This window comes from Podarcis tiliguerta, assembly GCF_965153285.1.
Source record: "Podarcis tiliguerta genome assembly, chromosome: 8".
Classification (NCBI taxonomy): domain Eukaryota; kingdom Metazoa; phylum Chordata; class Lepidosauria; order Squamata; family Lacertidae; genus Podarcis; species Podarcis tiliguerta.
In genome coordinates this window covers 76,458,684-76,476,297 of record NC_139541.1, presented here as the reverse complement: position 1 = coordinate 76,476,297, position 17,614 = coordinate 76,458,684, and the positions used below count along the sequence as shown (strand labels likewise).

Here is a 17,614-nt window from a genome sequence, read left to right as displayed (position 1 = left end):
TCAGGTAGCTGTTGTTCTCTTTGACATCTGGTGGGAGGGCGTTCCACAGGGAGGGCGCCACCACCGAGAAGGCCCTCTGCCTGGTTCCCTGTAACTTGGCTTCTCACAGAGAGGGAACCGCCAGAAGGCCTCGGTGCTGGACCTCAGTGTCCGGGTAGAACGATGGGGGTGGAGATGCTCCTTCAGGTATACTGCACCAAGGCCGTTTAGGGCTTTAAAGGTCTGCACCAACACTTTGAATTGTACTTGGAAACGTACTGGGAGCTTGAATTAGTTTTATTCCAGATTGTTCTATTAGATGTTTTAATGTGTTGTGAACCGCTTTGAGGTTTGTTCTTTAAAGCATAGAGCTGTATTGAAACGGTGTCAGGGACTGGCTGGACACTGAGGAGTGGATACTGAGGAGTCGTCAGCGGGAGAAGTAGGGTTGGAGACAGACTTGGTAGAAGGGAAGCAGCGATCTGGAGGCGTCTGTGACAGCCAGGAGACAGAGTCAGAGGCCCGAGAAGCTGCAGGACTGGAGAGTGAAGAACAGTTGCAGGAGGAGGAAGAGAAGAGGCCTTAGAATTCTGCATGTAGAAACTTCAGACTTTGGGGGAAAACTGGGCTCGTATCTGGAAACCTGGCCTGAATCATTTCGCTTTCTTGCAAGATGAGCACTGAAATATACTCAGAGTCAAGCATTTCATGCTCTTTATTCAGCTCATAGGGGTGAGGAGGAATGAAAGTTTCCCCAAAGTATCTGCTTTATATACATTATTTACACAATGGGCTGCACGTGATTGGCTAATTCCGGAATTCTCCTGTAGGCCAATCAGGTTGTGGATTCACTTCCATCTGGAGCTGGATTGGGTGGCTCCTGCAGACCAATCAGACTTCTGCATTGTTCTAGGACCAATCAGACTGCTGCATTCTGAATCCTATTGTTCTAGGACCAATCAGACTGCTGCATTTTGGATCCTATTGTTCTAGGACCAATCAGACTGCTACATTTTGGATCCTATTCAACTCAGTACATAACAAGCACACAGCGGACTTCAACCTACAGCCCCTCGAGGCTACAGGAAATGAAGTAGATGATTTGCAGTTGAGGAACCATAAATGCATATTCTGAACTGCATGATTTGGGTTGCCTTTGCTCAGAACCTGGACTCGGAAGGGAAGGCCAGTTTTAAGGATAACCCCCCACTTACCTCCCGGTGCCCATGGCGGGCTTTTTCCAGGATGCGCAAGGTATAATTGGTTCTCTGGCCCTTGCTGTTGAACTCTACACGCCCTGTCAGCCCGTCATACTCTACCTGGCCAGGGATGGAGAGACAGAAATGGGGGTTGGGAGGGAGAAAAGACAGAGAGGGAGACAGGAAAAGAAGGGAAGACAGTGAGATATGACCAGCCTGCGGTGAAGGGTACAACCAGCTTGAGGTAGCCAGCACTGGATTTTTACATCCCCCTAGATTCATCAATATATGCGAACTATGGGTTCCTCTCTGCGCCTCATTTGAAGACAGTGTGTGCACATCCGAAGGTTATCAAAGATGCAATGTGCAGATTTACTTTTTGAAATTAAATTACTTCCCCCCCCTACCCCGAGTGTAACTGAGCCTGCTCCAGATTGGCTGAGGAGGTGTGATGTAGGGAAACCTGGAGAATGAAGTTGCCAGAGCTCTGGCTTTCAGTCGACTGAAATGTGCCCTTCCTCCCCATCCATTGGCCGGGGCTGCTGTGACATCATGGAATGTTTGTGAACTTTCCAAATTGCTTGGGCGGGGGGGGGGGGCGGATTTTGCAAAACAAAGGGCCTACTTACAGAAGGAGCTGTTTAATGTTAGCAGGAATAGTTACAGGGAGGCAAGGCCTCGGAGACCTGACTGCTACACACAGGTAGCAGAAAAGGAAGGAGTGCACAGAGTGATGGGAGGAGGAGATAAAAGAGTTTGGTAGGCCATTTTGAGAGACCAGGCTATTAAATCTCAGCTACCCACCAAGGAGCAGTTTGGGAAGTTGAGCAGTATGTATCATTATCTCTGCAGCTGCATTATAATACCCAAGCATGCTCAACCAAGAATATTTATACAAGGATGAATCCGACCCACCCCACTAAAGGGCCAGAAAACTCACTACCCTCCCAATTAACCATCAAACGCCTAGGTACCATATTTTTCGCTCTATAAGACACACTTTTCACCTCCTAAAAAGTAAGGGGAAATGTGTGTGCATCTTATGGAGTGAATGCAGGCTGCCCAGCTTTCGCTGAAGCCAGGAGAGTAAGAGGGATCAGTGCGTACCAATCCCTCTTACTCTCCTAGCTTCAGGGATAGCCACACAAAGCCTTTTGAGCAGTGGCGTAGCATGGGTTGTCAGCACCCGGGGCAAGGCAAGTAATTTGTACCCCCTAACCCGTGGATTTGCGCCCCCTAACCCTAACCCCTAGATGTTGCACCCGGTGTGGCTGGCCCCCCCTGCACCCCCCACGCTACGCCACTGCTCTTGAGCGCAGCCGGAGCGCTCCTCCCTCTTCGATCAGGAGGCTTTGCGTTGCTTTCTTGTCTCTTGTTTTCCTCCTCTAAAAACTAGGTGCGTCTTACGGTCGGGTGCGTCTTATAGAACAAAAAATACGGTAAATAGAAATGTTTTACCCAGGCAATTAGAAGTAAACCATGTCGGCACCAGGTGTACTTCCCTGGGGAGAACATTTCGCAAACAAGGAGCCACCACCGAGAAGGCCCACTCTCGCACTGCCTTCTTTTGCACCCCTTCAGAGGAAGAAGACAGAGAAGCATCTCCAATGGCGAGCGCAGTGTCAAAAAGAAAAGAATAAAGACAAGAAAAGAGGAGAAATCCACCACAGGGCCACAATTTCTGTCGGAAAACTTGGATCCCATTCTTATTTTTGGCTCAAACCTAGGCAAACATTTGTGCGATGTATCTGGGGCAAATATAATCTGCACAAGGCCTTAATCACCCTCTTCATACTGTGTATGTGCCTCGATATTATAGGAAACACAGCCTGCCCACTGCGAGCACAGCCACATCTCACCATGCGCAGGTAGTTCATGAGGCTGGTCCCATGCTGCCAGATGTTAGACGAGGTGCAGGCCAGGGGTTTGACCCCGATCTCCTGGCTGCGGTTCAGCTCTCGCACAGCACTCACCACCACGTGCACCGCATCGAACATCAGTGCCGCTGACAGCTGAAGGGGAGCAAACAGTTCAGCCAGCGTTTAATTATCAAGCAGGTCAGAGGGTGAGGGTACCTGCTATTATTATTAAAGGTAAAGGGGCCCCTGACCATTAGGTCCAGTTGTGGCCGACTCTGGCGTTGCGGCGCTCATCTTGCTCTATAGGTCGAGGGAGCCGGCGTACAGCTTCCGGGTCATGTGGCCTGCATGACTAAGCTGCTTCTGGTGAACCAGAGCAGCGCACGGAAACACCGTTTACCTTCCCACCGGAGTGGTACCTATTTATCTACTTGCACTTTGACGTGCTTTCGAACTGCTAGGTTGGCAGGAGCAGGGACCGAGCAACGGGAGCTCACCCCGTCGCAGGGATTCGAACCGCCCACCTTCTGATCGGCAAGTCCAAGGTTCTGTGGTTTAACCGACAGCGCCACCCGCGTCCCGTTATTATTATTATTATTTAAAGCATCGCCCCACACACACTCTTCAGGCAAAAAAACTTAAGTAAGATAATCCTCACCCTCTAAAAGACATGGCACAAAAGGAAAAGGGGCTGATGAGGAGGAGGGGGGAAAGCAAACTCAGGCTCCAGTTCTTAGTTATGAAGTTCTTATATGTGTTCTTCCAAGCATGCCAGGGCAATGAAATCTCCTGCAATTGTTTCTTCCCTGGCTGACAGATGGGAGCCAGGTTGCGCTTCCAGCTGTCAAAACGTTCTTTCTGGGCCTCTAGCCTATCATCTCCGTTCTACTGTTACTTCTGCAACTAGGCTCAAACATCTCTGCCTCTGCAAAGCTGGAGGTGGATGAAATGAGTCATAGTTACTGAGCAAGGCTGGAATTAATGTGTTTCTCAAACGGACAGCCATGTATCTTAACATCAGAATTTAACATTCTGCATTAGGGACGGGCAAAACCCCCACAGAGAAACCTAATAAACCTTAATTGAAATTATTTTCGCTTTCCTAGAAATCACTCAGAAGTTTCGTCAGAGGAGGCATACCCAAACTCTTCTCCTTAGTTCACCTTAGGGGAAAAGCCTGTGAAAATGCAAACTAAATCTCTAAATGCAAACTAAATCTAATTTCATTGGGGAGAAATTCGATTCAGTCCACATTTAAAGCTGAATCTATCAAATCTGAAACAACACGAGAACCGAAACACAGCCATCCTTTGAAATTAGCACTGATTTGAATTTTGTGCCCAACAGACGGACAATTATTTTAAAAAATGCATAGGTTTGGTAAAAGTGAGCCTTAAAAAAATGAACATATCCATGAAAATAACATGCAGAAATGCATCATATCAGGAGAAATTGCTTGCAAAAAAATGTGTACAGGAGTCAAAACGGCATACACAAATGTGTATTGCAGTAGGAGAAATTTACACCAACGCTCTGAAGAATTTTCGTTGAGGATCTAAATATATAAATACGTCACAAATTAGCTGCAGAAACGTGGAGAACCCAATTTAAGATTGGGAAAACGAGAAGCCAGAAGAAATGAAATTGACATGTTCTTCCACCCCTAGCGGCCGGTCATTCTAATAGAGTCGCTTCACAGAATTTGGTAGGATTTCTCCTAGGCACGACATTACCCTTGTACTCTGAATTGCCAGACTTACCGCAGGTCCCGGGTAAGGGCTGAGCTCACAGTTCTCCCGCCACGACATGTTGAGGCTGCGGACAAACTCCATGTAGAAAGGATGGCTGGTGTTAAACATGGAGAAGCCCAGGATGTTGGAGTGCTCATCCACAATCTCATCCAGGTGCAAGATTGGGAAATCCTGTGAGGAACAAGTCAGGAGGCGAAGAGAAGCAGAAGGAGGGGAGAAGGTGAGCAGCAGAGTTTCAAAAATTACCATATGTTTCCATGTATAAGACGCCCCCTATTTTGGGGGACTCCAAATTGGCGCTGTGGGTTAAACCACAGAGCCTAGGGCTTGCCGATCAGAAGGTTGGCCGTTCGAATCCCCGCGACAGGGTGAGCTCCCATTGCTCGGTCCCTGCTCCTGCCAACCTAGCAGTTCGAAAGCACGTCAAAGTGCAAGTAGATAAATAGGTACCACTCCGGTGGGAAGGTAAACGGCATTTCCGTGCGCTGCTCTGCTTCGCCAGAAGCAACTCAGTCATGCTGACCACATGACCCAGAAGCTGTACGCTGGCTCCCTTGGCAAATAAAGTGAGATGAGCGCCGCAACCCCAGAGTCGGCCACGACTGGACCTAATGGTTAGGGGTCCCTTTATCTTTACCTTTACCAAATTAGGAAAGTGGGGGGAGATTGCCCAGAGTTGTTGAGCTTTTTGGGGTGGCCTGTACTTGTTCAGCATTTTTTAGGGGGGACTGCCAGAAATCGCTCACCCGTCTAACCTACGCTGCCACTCACATATGTCCCAAAAGAAGAAGAGTTTGGATTTGATATCCCACTTTATCACTACCCTAAGGAGTCTCAAAGCGGCTAACAATCTCCTTTCCCTTCCTCCCCCACAACAAACACTCTGTGAGGTGAGTGGGGCTGAGAGACTTCAAAGAAGTGTGACTAGCCCAAGGTCACTCAGCAGCTGCATGTGGAGGAGCAGGGAATCGAACCCGGTTCACCAGATTACGAGTCCGCCACTCTTAACCACTACACCACACTGGCTCTCTTTGGTCTGTCCCCTCGCCGGCAGAAGCCACCAATCGCCCACACAATTGCGACAGCGACAGCAAATCAACACCAGCCATTGCCACAGCCACCAATAACACGCCAAATAGCCGCTGACAATCTCCAGCTCATGGCAGCAACCAATCCTACGTCTCCCCTATGTAAGATGAACCCCAATTTCTAACATTTTTTTAAAATAAAAAAACCCTGGTCTTATGCACAGGAAAGTACGGCATGCAGTCAAGTGTCCTGTGTTTGGGGAAATTGCAGGAGGCAGGGTTTCAGCACACCTGGAGTGCAATGGACTAACCTCACCTTGGAGAAACCTTCTTCCTGATCAAGAGACAGGAACAGCAACAATGGTCTTCCTCACACCATTTTTATTGGATTTTAAAATTACTTTAATCAGGTTATAATATTCTGAATTACTATATTTGCAGACGATGCTCTTTTGTGATTTGCTCATCTAACCTCTTGTTTATAATCTACTGAGTTACTATTATTATTATTATTATTATTGCTGCCAAGTAGCTTTAATGAGGCCACCGAGGGAAATCAAGAGCCGAAACACATTTGGTTTTGGTTGCAGCTTGTTATTTTAACGGCTCGGTTTTACTGACGTTTTTTGTGTGCTCTGCGATACTTTATGAGCCATATGCATTCGGTTTTTAAACATCAGGTTTATTTATACTATTCCTGTTCGGAAATTATTATTAATATCATTTTGCTCTGGATACAAAGAGAAATTCATCTTGTTCATTTTAATTGGTGCTATATTTCATGAAAACATTGCTTTGCAGTTTATGCATTACATTTGTGTGCGTGTGTGTGTCCCATTTTTTTCCATCTCTCTCTCATGCCAGTTCAGCTAGGTTCTGCAAGAAGCGAAGTTACAGGGAACCAGGCAGAGGGCCTTCTCGGTAGTGGCGCCCGCCCTGTGGAACGCCCTCCCACAAGATGTCAAAGAAATAAACAACTATCTGACTTTTAGAAGACATTTGAAGGCAGTCCTGTTTAGGGAAGCTTTTAATGTTTAATAGGCTATTGTATTTTAATATTCTGTTGGAAGCTGCCCAGAGTGGCTGGGGAAACCTAGCCAGATGGGTGGGGTATAAATAAATTATTATTATTATTATTATTATTATTATTATTATTACAGTCACTGGCAGTGACTCTTTAATTCCAAGTAGGGGGGGTCTCTCTCCTACCCCCACCCAGTGACACCAGGATTTAACCTGAAGAAGAAGAAGAAGAAGAAGAAGAAGAAGAAGAAGAAGAGGAGGAGGAGTTTGGATTTGATATCCCGCCTTTCACTCCCTTTAAGGAGTCTCAAAGCGGCTAACATTCTCCTTTCCCTTCCGCCCCAACAACAAACACTCTGTGAGGTGAGTGGGGCTGAGAGACTTCAAAGAAGTGTGACTAGCCCAAGGTCACCCAGCAGGTGCATGTGGGGGAGCGGAGACGCGAACCCGGTTCTCCAGATTACGAGACTACTGCTCTTAACCACTACCCCACACTGGCTCTCAACCTGGGACCTTCTGCACGAGAAGCATGTGCTCAGAGCCACTGTCCTTCATCAAGAGTGCTCAGGGATGTGCAGAGTGGAGCTAACTGCTCTGGCACCCAGAGCGGTGAACATGCTGTGCACCCAGGAGTGGGGCTAGCGGCCCAGGGGGCGTTGCGAGCGGCCCAGGGGGGCGCCGCCCACGGCAATGTCACCCCCCTCAGGGATGACACCTGGGGCAGACCGCACCCACCGCAGCCCCCTTCCTCCATCAGTGGGGTTGTGTGGAACATGGTTGCAATGAAAATATGATCTAGTTGAAATTCTTGCAATAAGGGGGTTGGGCTAGATGACTCTTAGGGGTCCCTTTGAACTCTGCGGTTCTATGACTCAATAAAACACTTTCAAACCAAAATACACCCATGTTACTTCACATACACACACAAACACAATAAAATTCAATTGGTTTACGGTCGATCACTAATCAAAGTTACCAGTGCAGGCAAAGCTGCACGGTGTCTATTTGCATATGTTTTGGGAATGTGTGAGAAAATTAAAATCTATTGATGCTCTCCATGTTATTGTAGTTTGAACAAGCCACGGGGTATGAATTCACAGATGGCGCTTTGAGGATTCCGTTAAAGGATTCGGAATGATCTTGATGTGTAGATAATGAGGTAGAAATGGTCATTAATCTGCTCACAGCTGCTAAAATACATTTATAGGGTGGGGAGAGTCTCTCTCTCTCTCTCTCCTTTCCTGGTTTTATTTATTTATTTACTTTTCGAATTTGGGATGCCGCCACAGCAGTGAAACGTGCTTATCACATAGATGCCGCGGAAAATGGAATGTATAACGCTAATAACTTTGTAAAGACAATGGACGGTATTCATAATGTTCTGGAACGCTACGCTTCCTGATTTTTGTGCAACCACGTTTGTTGTTTGCTTTGCTCAAAAGAATAATTTGTATGGAGGCATTTTTCCCTCTCCTTTTTTTCCTTTGGAATGCTGCTGTTCGTTCAAATCCTATATCCACTCTGCTGGGAGGAAGCCCCACATAATTCGACGGGACTTGCTTCTGAGACAGAGTTATGCTGCTATATGTTAAAATAACTCTGGTTTTCTTTTTCTTCTGTCACTGTTCTTGTATTTGTGAGCTGTCGGTGGGCTTGTTACAAACTAGTGTGCGTCTATGACTATGGATAAATACGCTTGGGATATTTTAATGTTCTGATATAAATATTACTAATGCTGCGGATGTTTTTTAATGAATCAGTTTAATGACTATTAAGAGGGAAAGAGATTGATAGTTATCCCAGGAGTGTCTGCTCAGCTTAATGCAAAATTGCACTTAGTTTAAAATTAACTTTGCAAATTCTTGCTGCCCAGTGATGCTGGATATTGTTGCCTGTGATCTCATAGAAATATTGAAAAAAAGAAAGAAACATGACATATTCATTCTCCTGTTTAGCTAGATATAGCTAACCTCTCAGCTTGTCCTTTTCACCCTGTGTTCTTCACCTTTTAGATCTGTGTTTTCTAACCAGTTTTTGCCAACCAGATCAGATATTTCATCTGCTTTGCTCCTATTTCCAGAAGTGCAAAGGAAGATTTTTTAAGAGGATGCCATTTGGTTATAAGTATGCACTGCTAATATTTCTTGGTAGCGTGACAAGGCAAACACAGAATGAAAATACAGTGGTACCTCGGGTTACATACGCTTCAGGTTACATACGCTTCAGGTTACAGACTCCGCTAACCCAGAAATAGTGCTTCAGGTTAAGAACTTTGCTTCAGGATGAGAACAGAAATCGTGCTCCGGCGGTGGGGCAGCAGCAGGAGGCCCCATTAGCTAAAGTGGTGCTTCAGGTTAAGAACAGTTTCAGGTTAAGAACGGACCTCTGGAACGAATTAAGTACTTAAACCGAGGTACCACTGTAGTTTTGGAACTGCAGCACTTAAGGCCATCAGTATAACCTAAAACCGTGTCTTGTTGTGAACCTTCATAGAAATTCATTGTTTAAGAAATTCTGGGGTCGGTAGGTGAAACATCTATGTGTATTTTTCTCCCGTGTCCTGAACTGTTTGCAAATGTGATAATAAGCCTGCAAAAATAAGGTACAGTGGAATTTTGGGGAGAGTACATACAGTATCAAGTTCCTGGAAAAAACCCTTTTACACACACACACACCCAAAAATTCACAGCCGAATATTCAGCGCAGAAAAAGGAAAAGTGTACAGAGTGCCTCTACTCCTTACAATTTCCCACTTCCCTTCAAGAGAAATTGGAATACACCTTTTTGAATAAAAAAATCGGTGGAGTTATTGTACGGGGAGAGAAGGATCTCACTTTTGGGACATTAACGCTTGGGCAGAATTGCTCATTTCCTAAAATCTGCTGGCAGATTGCTGTCGATTCAGGGCAAGGGGAGCTGGTGAAGGTCCATCGTTCGGTTTCTCAGCAAACGTTCCAGCGATGCTCCTTCAGCAGAGCTCATGACAGCCAAGATCCGTAATGGCAGCGCTGTCTGCAGGGGAGCAGCAGACTCAGCCAGTTGCTCACACCGAGCACGGCTGAGTTACGTTGGGAACATCTGGCGAGCCGTATGCCTCCGGCTGGGATCCCGTCAAGTCTGATACAGCAAAAGCAGGGTCAGCCCCGGTCAGGCCCGGAATAGGTGAACAAGTTAATCAGCGTTCTTCCCGGCAGCGGCTCTGAGCCACCACCAGGTGGGGCGATTCCAGCTAAACCACCATCACAACAGCTGGCAAAAGGACAGCTGTCCGTCATACTACGGGCAGGTAGGGAGAAGTAGGCACAGGTTAAAATGAGCTGGGTTCAGTTCCCCAGAAGAAAGCAATACGAAGAACGGTATTGCATTTCTATGGTTTGCCCCAAAGTAGGAGAACTTCCCAGCTCTTGCAATTCCATGCATTCCTGCTCTGCAAAGCTAGGTGGTTTATCCAACCCATAGGAGGGGTAAATTACTGTTCCATATTGCTGATCAGGTCCTATGGGTTGGCCCTACACAAGGGAATTTATTTTATTAAGCTTTTATTTATTTCATAAGATGTAGCCAAGGTTGCATGTGGCCCAAGTCTAGACCTTCCAGGTTCAGGATCAAAATTGTGTGCCCTGAGTAGCTCAGCTTTCATTTTCTGTTTGTTTGTTTAAAAAAGCAGGTTTCTAGTCCTCAACGCTGTAAAGATAGGTTTTAAAGAATGAGGGCGACCACTACCAAAATCTCAGGAGCTGAGAAGAAGAGAGCCACTGGGCAAGGATTTTAAGCAGTCATGGAGTGAGGGGCTCAGTGCTCTACACACCTGTTTGAATCTCCCCTTTAAGAGCAGAGTGATGGCATCTAAGGAAAGAGGTGCACTTTTGCAGAAGTTGTGCTTTTTGCAAAATTCAAGTAGGTTAGGCCGGACGCTACGGCAAAGTACCTTATGAAGAGAGACTTTGTCTGTGTGGGCAACCCTGTGTGGAGGACCTGTGCCACTATTTATTGCAGTGTCTGTTATATATAGACCCAAGAGACCGATTCATAAAACCCCTGTTTCTGAATGGAACTCACTTGAATAGGGTGGAAAGGGTGAAATGGCTGCTGAGCGATACTGGTGACTTTGTACAGTGGTACCTCTGGATGCGAACGGGATCCGTTCCGGAGCCCCGTTCGCATCCTGAAGTGAACGCAACCTGCGTCTGCGGGTGGCATCCTGAAGCGAACGCAACCCGTGTCTGTGCTCCGTTACTTCCAGGTCGCTGCAGCGCGCAACCTGAAAATACTCATCCCGAAGCTACTTTAACCCGAGGTATGACTGTAAGTTATAAAGTAGCACTCTGTGCGTTGGTAGCTAAGAAGATCAGGAGGAAAGAACTAGACAGAATAGCAGTCAACTGCAAAGGAGATCCGGATATTTAATTTGGCACATTCTACTAGAGAATCTTCTGCTATTCTATTTTATGCAACAAACAATCTTAGTAGCTGTGACTGTGGTTTATATTGTATGTGTGGTGCCTGATGATTTTTATGGTTATTGCTGTTTTTCCTTTTGTTATTTTCCTGAATGATGCCATGGCCTATGGCTAGCGCAATAAAAGTCGATGATGATGATGAAGAAGAAGAAGTGGGTTAGGCAGATAACTGGCATTACCTCAGTGAAAAATCTTGACCTTTCCCTCCTCTTTCTTCTTGTAGTACAAGCAACCCTAAGCACATCTGTGCCCCCATCTTTGAAGGTCAGGTGGAAGGCAGGAGGGGACAAGGCTCCACCCACCTCTCAGAAATGCAGGGGCGACTCCAGCTTTCGAACATGCCACGTGGTTTTGTTTTCCTGAGACTTTTCCAAGAGATAGCAGGATTGATTGTCATTTTTTTTACTGCTTCTGGCTGTAGCTGTTTCATTTCTGCTGTTTTCAGGTTAATTGGCACTTTATGTTTCATGCTGATTCTTATTGTCATCATGCATTTAACGCAGCAGTGCGGCTGCACCTCTACAAAGCACGAAGGGGTAGGTTCTTGCCCTGATGAGCTTGCAGCCTACCGTATGTTCCGGAGTACAAGATGACTTTTTATCCCTCGAAAATCACCCCCAAAGTCGGGGGTCGTCTTATACGCAGGGTATACGCGTTGGGAAGGAGGAGGGGGAGAGGGGGAGCAGAGGCGCCCCTTCTGCCGTTGCTTCTCCTCCCTCCCCACAGAAGGGGACGTGGAAAGTTCTTCCAAGCGTGGCGCTCACCTGCCTGCCCGCCAAACGCCTCACCTCGGGCTGCTGCTGCAACGGCAGAGGCAGTGGAGAGGTGAGCGCTCTGCCCCTGGCGGTGCTCAAACTCTATAACTCTAAAACTCTAAAATTGAACAGCAAAAGTTTGGGGTCATCTTATACGCCCAGTTGCCTAATACGCCAGAATCTACGGTACATTCCAACACAAGAGGGGCAACAGAGCTGGACTTGTTGAGAGCACAGGACTCACCGCAAAGAATCTTGGGAACTGCAGTTCCTCCCCCACAGAACTACCACTTCCAGCACCCTTAATGAACAACATTTCCCAAGATTCTTTAGGAGGTGAATTCCTGTGGTTTAAGTGTGTGGTGCGTACCCAGCCCCAGATTTACATTTGGCAAAGTGGTTTACAGAAGCTGGCTTGCAAAATGATTCTGTCTGGATCATTGTACTGCCCCGCTCTAAATCTCCAATCTTTTCACCTTCCAACGAAAAAGGGACAAAAAACCAAAAAACTGAGACTGAGCATCCCTTCACTATGAGAAGCAGAATATAAAAAAAAACACCAACGTACCCTCCAGCTGAATTTCTATGGCAGGGTCACCCTTCGTCAATGCTAAAACAATTGCTGAACCAGATCCAATGTTTCGCTACAGCAGGGGACAAGGACTCCCTTTTCTGAAGCAGGGGTCAATTGAGGGAGGAACAAGATGCAAGCTGCAGCCCCAACACAGATTTGCAGCTGGGGAAAAGCTGCCCTCAGATCCAATTACCCCCTTCTCTTCCCCAAAACCCCCCAAAAATGTTCAATTTCTGAAATGAAAAGAGGAAACTGGGCACAGGAAGATTTGTGCACTCTAGGTGGGAGATAGAGGTAACTTGATAGATCTCCCCCCGTTTCTTACAGGAGGGTTAATTGGTGCGTTCCTAATGCATAGCTAGCGTGATTTACAGGTACGTTGTAATTTCGCTGTTTTGTCTTGCTTTGATTGATTTATTGCACTGTGATTGTATATTTACTTTGCATTGTATTTTATAGTTGCTGCTTGGGGAGCCTTTGAGCCAAAAAGCGATAATTAAAATAAACCCACGACCATAACGTTTTTGGCAGCATCACATCTATAGCTCTGCCCCTGCTCTCCTGTATTTTATATCAGACAGGTCTGGGTTTTATGGGGAGGAGAGAGGGGCTCTCTGCAAGCACTGACCGGACAAGAGGGTGCCTGCAAGCATTTTGCAGAGGTGAAACAGGAAAGGTGGCCGAGAGGGTTGGGGCATGACGATCGCAAGCACTCTTGGATGAAACAAATTATCTTAACCCATTTCGATCTGGGTTTAGACCTGTTTATAGGAATGAACCAGCTTTGGTCTCCCTGATGGATGACAACTTTTATTGGGAGAAGGAACGGGGGAAAATGTGAACCTACTGTTTTTATTTGATCTCTCAATGGCTTTTGATCCCATTGGCCAGTTAGAAAGCATGGGTCCGAGCGGTTTGTAGTTTGCCCCTGAAAACCTGCTCTTCAGCACTGAACGTGAGCAAATGTCCATCTGCACAAAACCTGATTCACAGTTGCTCCAATTCAGCGGTAAAAAACAGGGGTTGGGAGGTGAGAACAGGCAAGACAAGCAGAAGTCTGAATGAGCTCTATGTGGAATGGGTACTGGAAGCAGAGTTCTACCATATTCCTTGGACTGATTTCTGTTCCGGACATGGAATGGGTGAGAGAATATTGGCAATTTCCACCCCATTATCCTTTTCAGCAGAACTCTCTGACATCCCTACAAACCACCCAGGCTGAAAATACTGTATAGAATTGTAGAATTCTAGAGTTGGAAGGGAGACCCCCAAGGTTCATCTAGCCCAGGGGTCTGCAAGCTTTAAGACAAAAAGAGCCACTTGGACCCATTTCCGAAGAAAAAAAAACTGGGAGCCGCAAAACCATTGCAACATTTAAAACAAATATATCTCCGGAGCTGCGATCTGACAGCGGGCGGGAAGGTGACGTCGGGACGGTGCGTGACTAACGCACGCACCGCCCCCATGCGACGTCACAGCAAGTACAGCGCCAGCCACAGTGGGGAGTGTCGGGGCGCACAGTGCGCCTCCTCCCCTCGCTAGTATCCGCCCTGGAGCCGTGGTAAAGGTGTAAAAGAGCCACATGCGGCTCTGGAGCCACGGGTTGCAGACCCCTGATCTAGCCTAACCCCACGCAATGCAGGAATCTCAGCCGATGTGACACTGGTTTATGCTATCATTCCACTGTCCTTTTCCAGCTCTGCGTTTTCTAAACTAGCAGGAAGGCGCTCTTCCAGGGCGAGAGATCTGCGTCACAACACACGTTTAACTGCTGTCGAGCTACTGCTCCTCTCCAGTGCACAAACCAGGGTGGGATTTGAACCTGCACAAACACACACAGACACACAAGAGGCTCCTTTGCCTGCATAGCATGGTCTCAGTACTAACCATAGTAGTCAGGATGTACTTGTAGAACGCGGTCGTCATCCCAAGCTCTGAAGCCTAGAAAAGGAGAAGGAGGAGAATCAGTTTCCAGGAAGGATCCCCAGGTCTCTGAGCTCCCCCACCAATGGTGGACCCTCAATATTCACCAGCTCTGGTTTCGCTGCAGCGCTGGATGAGGCCCCTCCTGTTGTTTCCAGCAACTGGTATTCAGAAGCATGGCTGCCTCTGACCGTGGAGGCAGATCTCAGCCATCATGGCTAATAGCTTCTCAGAGCCTTATCCCCCATGAATTTTTCTAACCCCCTTTCTTTTATTAATGTAATTATTAGAAAATGTGAACCGGTTTACACAAACCATAAAACAGACACAGATTTTTCAATAGGAGTCAAAAACAAGTTGACCTAAAAAAAACCAAACTCAAGCAAACATAAAATCAGTTCAAAACATACATTTGTTTTTAAAAGGAAAATTGCCTCTTAAAATGCATGTGCATCTTATTTTAAAAAATCTGTTATTTTATTAAAATTTGTATACTGCTTCTTCTTTTTCAGTCAAAACCTCTAAGCAGTTCTTATGGGTCCTAATAAAATCACAAACATTTGTCATGCTATTTAAGCGAAATCTCATTTCGTCATGCTATATAGCGGAATCTCATTTTGCAGCAAAATCTCGTTTAAAGCAAAATCTCGTTTCAACCCCCTTTTAAAGACACCCAGGTGGGCGGACATGCCTGACTCCTCTGAGAGAACATTCTGTAGTTTAACTACGCTCTGCTAGAAGAAGCTCTTCCTTTTATCTTGCAACTAAAAGAACTATCCCCTTTCTCCAATGCTGAACTACAAATCCCATCAACCCCAGCAAGCATGGCTGATGGCCAGGGATGGTGGGAGTTGTAGTCCAGTAACCTCTGAAGAGCCAAACATTCCCCGTGCTTGCTCTAACCAGTGCTGCATCTTTTCCCTACAAGAAAGCCATTTCCGAGCTTGGGAGGAGAGTGGGTTGCGGGCTACCCCCTCTCACACATGCGGGGGCTGGCCTTCTGCCCCCGCGAGACCCAGCCCGCCAATCGGCGGGCAGGGGAGGCGTGGCCTAGCCTACTTAAGGCCAGGCATGCCCGGGGACCGCCCTCTTTCCCCTTTCCAGCTGAGCGGTTTTCCCATCCCACCCACCCTTAGGCTTAGCTAGCTATGACCTTGCTATGGACTCTGGTTGGTCGCCGCAAGGGGCCTGGTAGGAATTTTTCCAATTTGGCGCACTTCCAGCCTTTTGGTTTTTTCGCCTACCTCGTAGCAAACGTCACAACGTCCGCGGTATTGGCGGTTAGGCATTGGCAGGGGTTAACTGTTATGCAAATGAATGGGGGGGAAGGAAGCGCCATCACCTTCCCCCAAGGAAAAGGGTAGTCCGGTAGAGGACTCCGGGGGGCGTTGCCTTGTCCGAAACCTAGGGAGGTAAGGGCCTCCGGCACGCCCCCCAGCGGTGACACGCGTGGGATCCTAGTTGGCGTACTTCAACAGGACTCCCATGGCTTGTGGATAACCCTTCCCGGTCTCCATGCCGGGTAGTCGATAGGAGCCAATGCCTAAGGCCAATACCTTTCAATTCTGTAATCAATAAAGTTGTGGCCTTTTTATGCCCATTAACCTTAAATAATGTGTCCAGTGTCTTCATTTCACATGGGGGAGGGGACTTGCCACGCAAACGGGCTCTGTTGTGTTTAAACCTTCCTGTCATTAAACACCCCACTCCCTGTCAATGTAACTGGAGTTTATATGATCCCAGCAATAGTTGTGTTTCCACTTCTGCCATTTTAATTTGGCTGTGGCTGCCTTGCGTTCTTATTTCAAAATCTGCTGTTGCTTAAATCCTAACTAAGATGGCTGAACATCCCGCCGCCCCATCCCCCGGTTCACCTTACAAACGACAGGCCTTTATTTTATTTTTTGCAAGCGTTTTCACAAACCCTCACGGGCTTTTGCAAACCGCTTTACAGGAATATTTTAGAAACTCAATCGTTTCCACCGCCACCGTCCACACTTCGAGGCAAAAAGCCACCCTGCCACAGGGGCTTCTCTTTACCTCAAGGGTCTCCTGCATGCGGCAGGCTTTTGCCCACAGCAACCGTTTTCCCACGAGCAGCTCTTCAAAGCTGGGTGGGAAAAGGGGGGGGCACTGATCGGGACGGGGGCGTTTCGAGGATTCTTTTCAAGTATCTGCAAAAGCCCTCGAGCAACTCAGAGGCAACGCTTGCAAAAATCCGACAGAATCTGAGGCGATCCGTGGGATGCTGAGTGGAGGCCTGCCGCTGCCTTCCGGTTTCGTGGCAGCCACCCGAACCCCAGAGCCCACACCGCTAACTGCAATCAGTGTGGCGCTTTCTTCCCCAGGACAGAATCAAGGCCTGGCAGCACAAGGACCAAGAGCTCCCCCCGCCTCCAGCCCCCATGACAGAATTAGGGTTGTCATATTTCAAATAGTAAAAACCGGGACACCCCAAAAGTTTTTGTTTGGGAAGACCCCAACAAGTGTTTTTTTTTGTTTTGTCTTTTACTAAAATGCCTAAACAACACAACTTTCCGATTTACTTCTCTAAGATCCAGGACAAAGCACTGCCCTTCAGAAATTCCCCCCAGACTTCAATTCCACCTTTGAAATCCCGGGGAAATGGCAGCCCTAGGCAGAATAGCTGGACACAGTTAAAGGTCTCTCTGTGCCCAGGAACCAAGGCTCTTTGGGCCCCCTGAATTGGTTTTTTAAGGGGGGCAGCAGAGCCCCCCCCCCCATTGTTGAGATCGAACAGGGGCCAGGCGTGGAATAATGTCAGGCCCCCTCAATGCTTTTTGGAACATGGCGCCTCTGCTCTTCACACCGTGACCAAGTTAGGACCAAAAATGGCATGAGCTTCCCCACAGGGCTGGGGCCCTGCCCCATGGACCTCAGCCAGCCCCCCACCTGCTTGCCTTCTTGCCAAGGGGTGACACTGGCTGCCATATCCCTCCTCTTTCATCTCGGTTTTGCCTCTTGTAGAACTCAACAGGGAGGAGGAGGAGAGAAAGACAAAACTACTGTCCTTGGCTCCACCTTTTCTTGGCCCTCCCGCTT

At 47.4% G+C, this 17,614-nt stretch overlaps 1 protein-coding gene across 1 annotated transcript in view; it reads right to left on the bottom strand.

Moving 5' to 3' along the window:
- The window catches only part of GRIK5 (glutamate ionotropic receptor kainate type subunit 5), a 95,692-nt gene that overhangs the window by 27,209 nt on the left and 50,869 nt on the right, over window positions 1-17,614 (bottom strand). The window contains exons 7-10 of the mRNA XM_083454885.1: window positions 14,516-14,569; window positions 4,798-4,959; window positions 3,038-3,190; window positions 1,194-1,298 (exon numbers count right to left, since the gene is read on the bottom strand). Coding sequence (XP_083311011.1) covers window positions 1,194-1,298; window positions 3,038-3,190; window positions 4,798-4,959; window positions 14,516-14,569 — 474 coding nt within the window. The remainder of the gene's footprint in view (window positions 1-1,193; window positions 1,299-3,037; window positions 3,191-4,797; window positions 4,960-14,515; window positions 14,570-17,614) is intronic.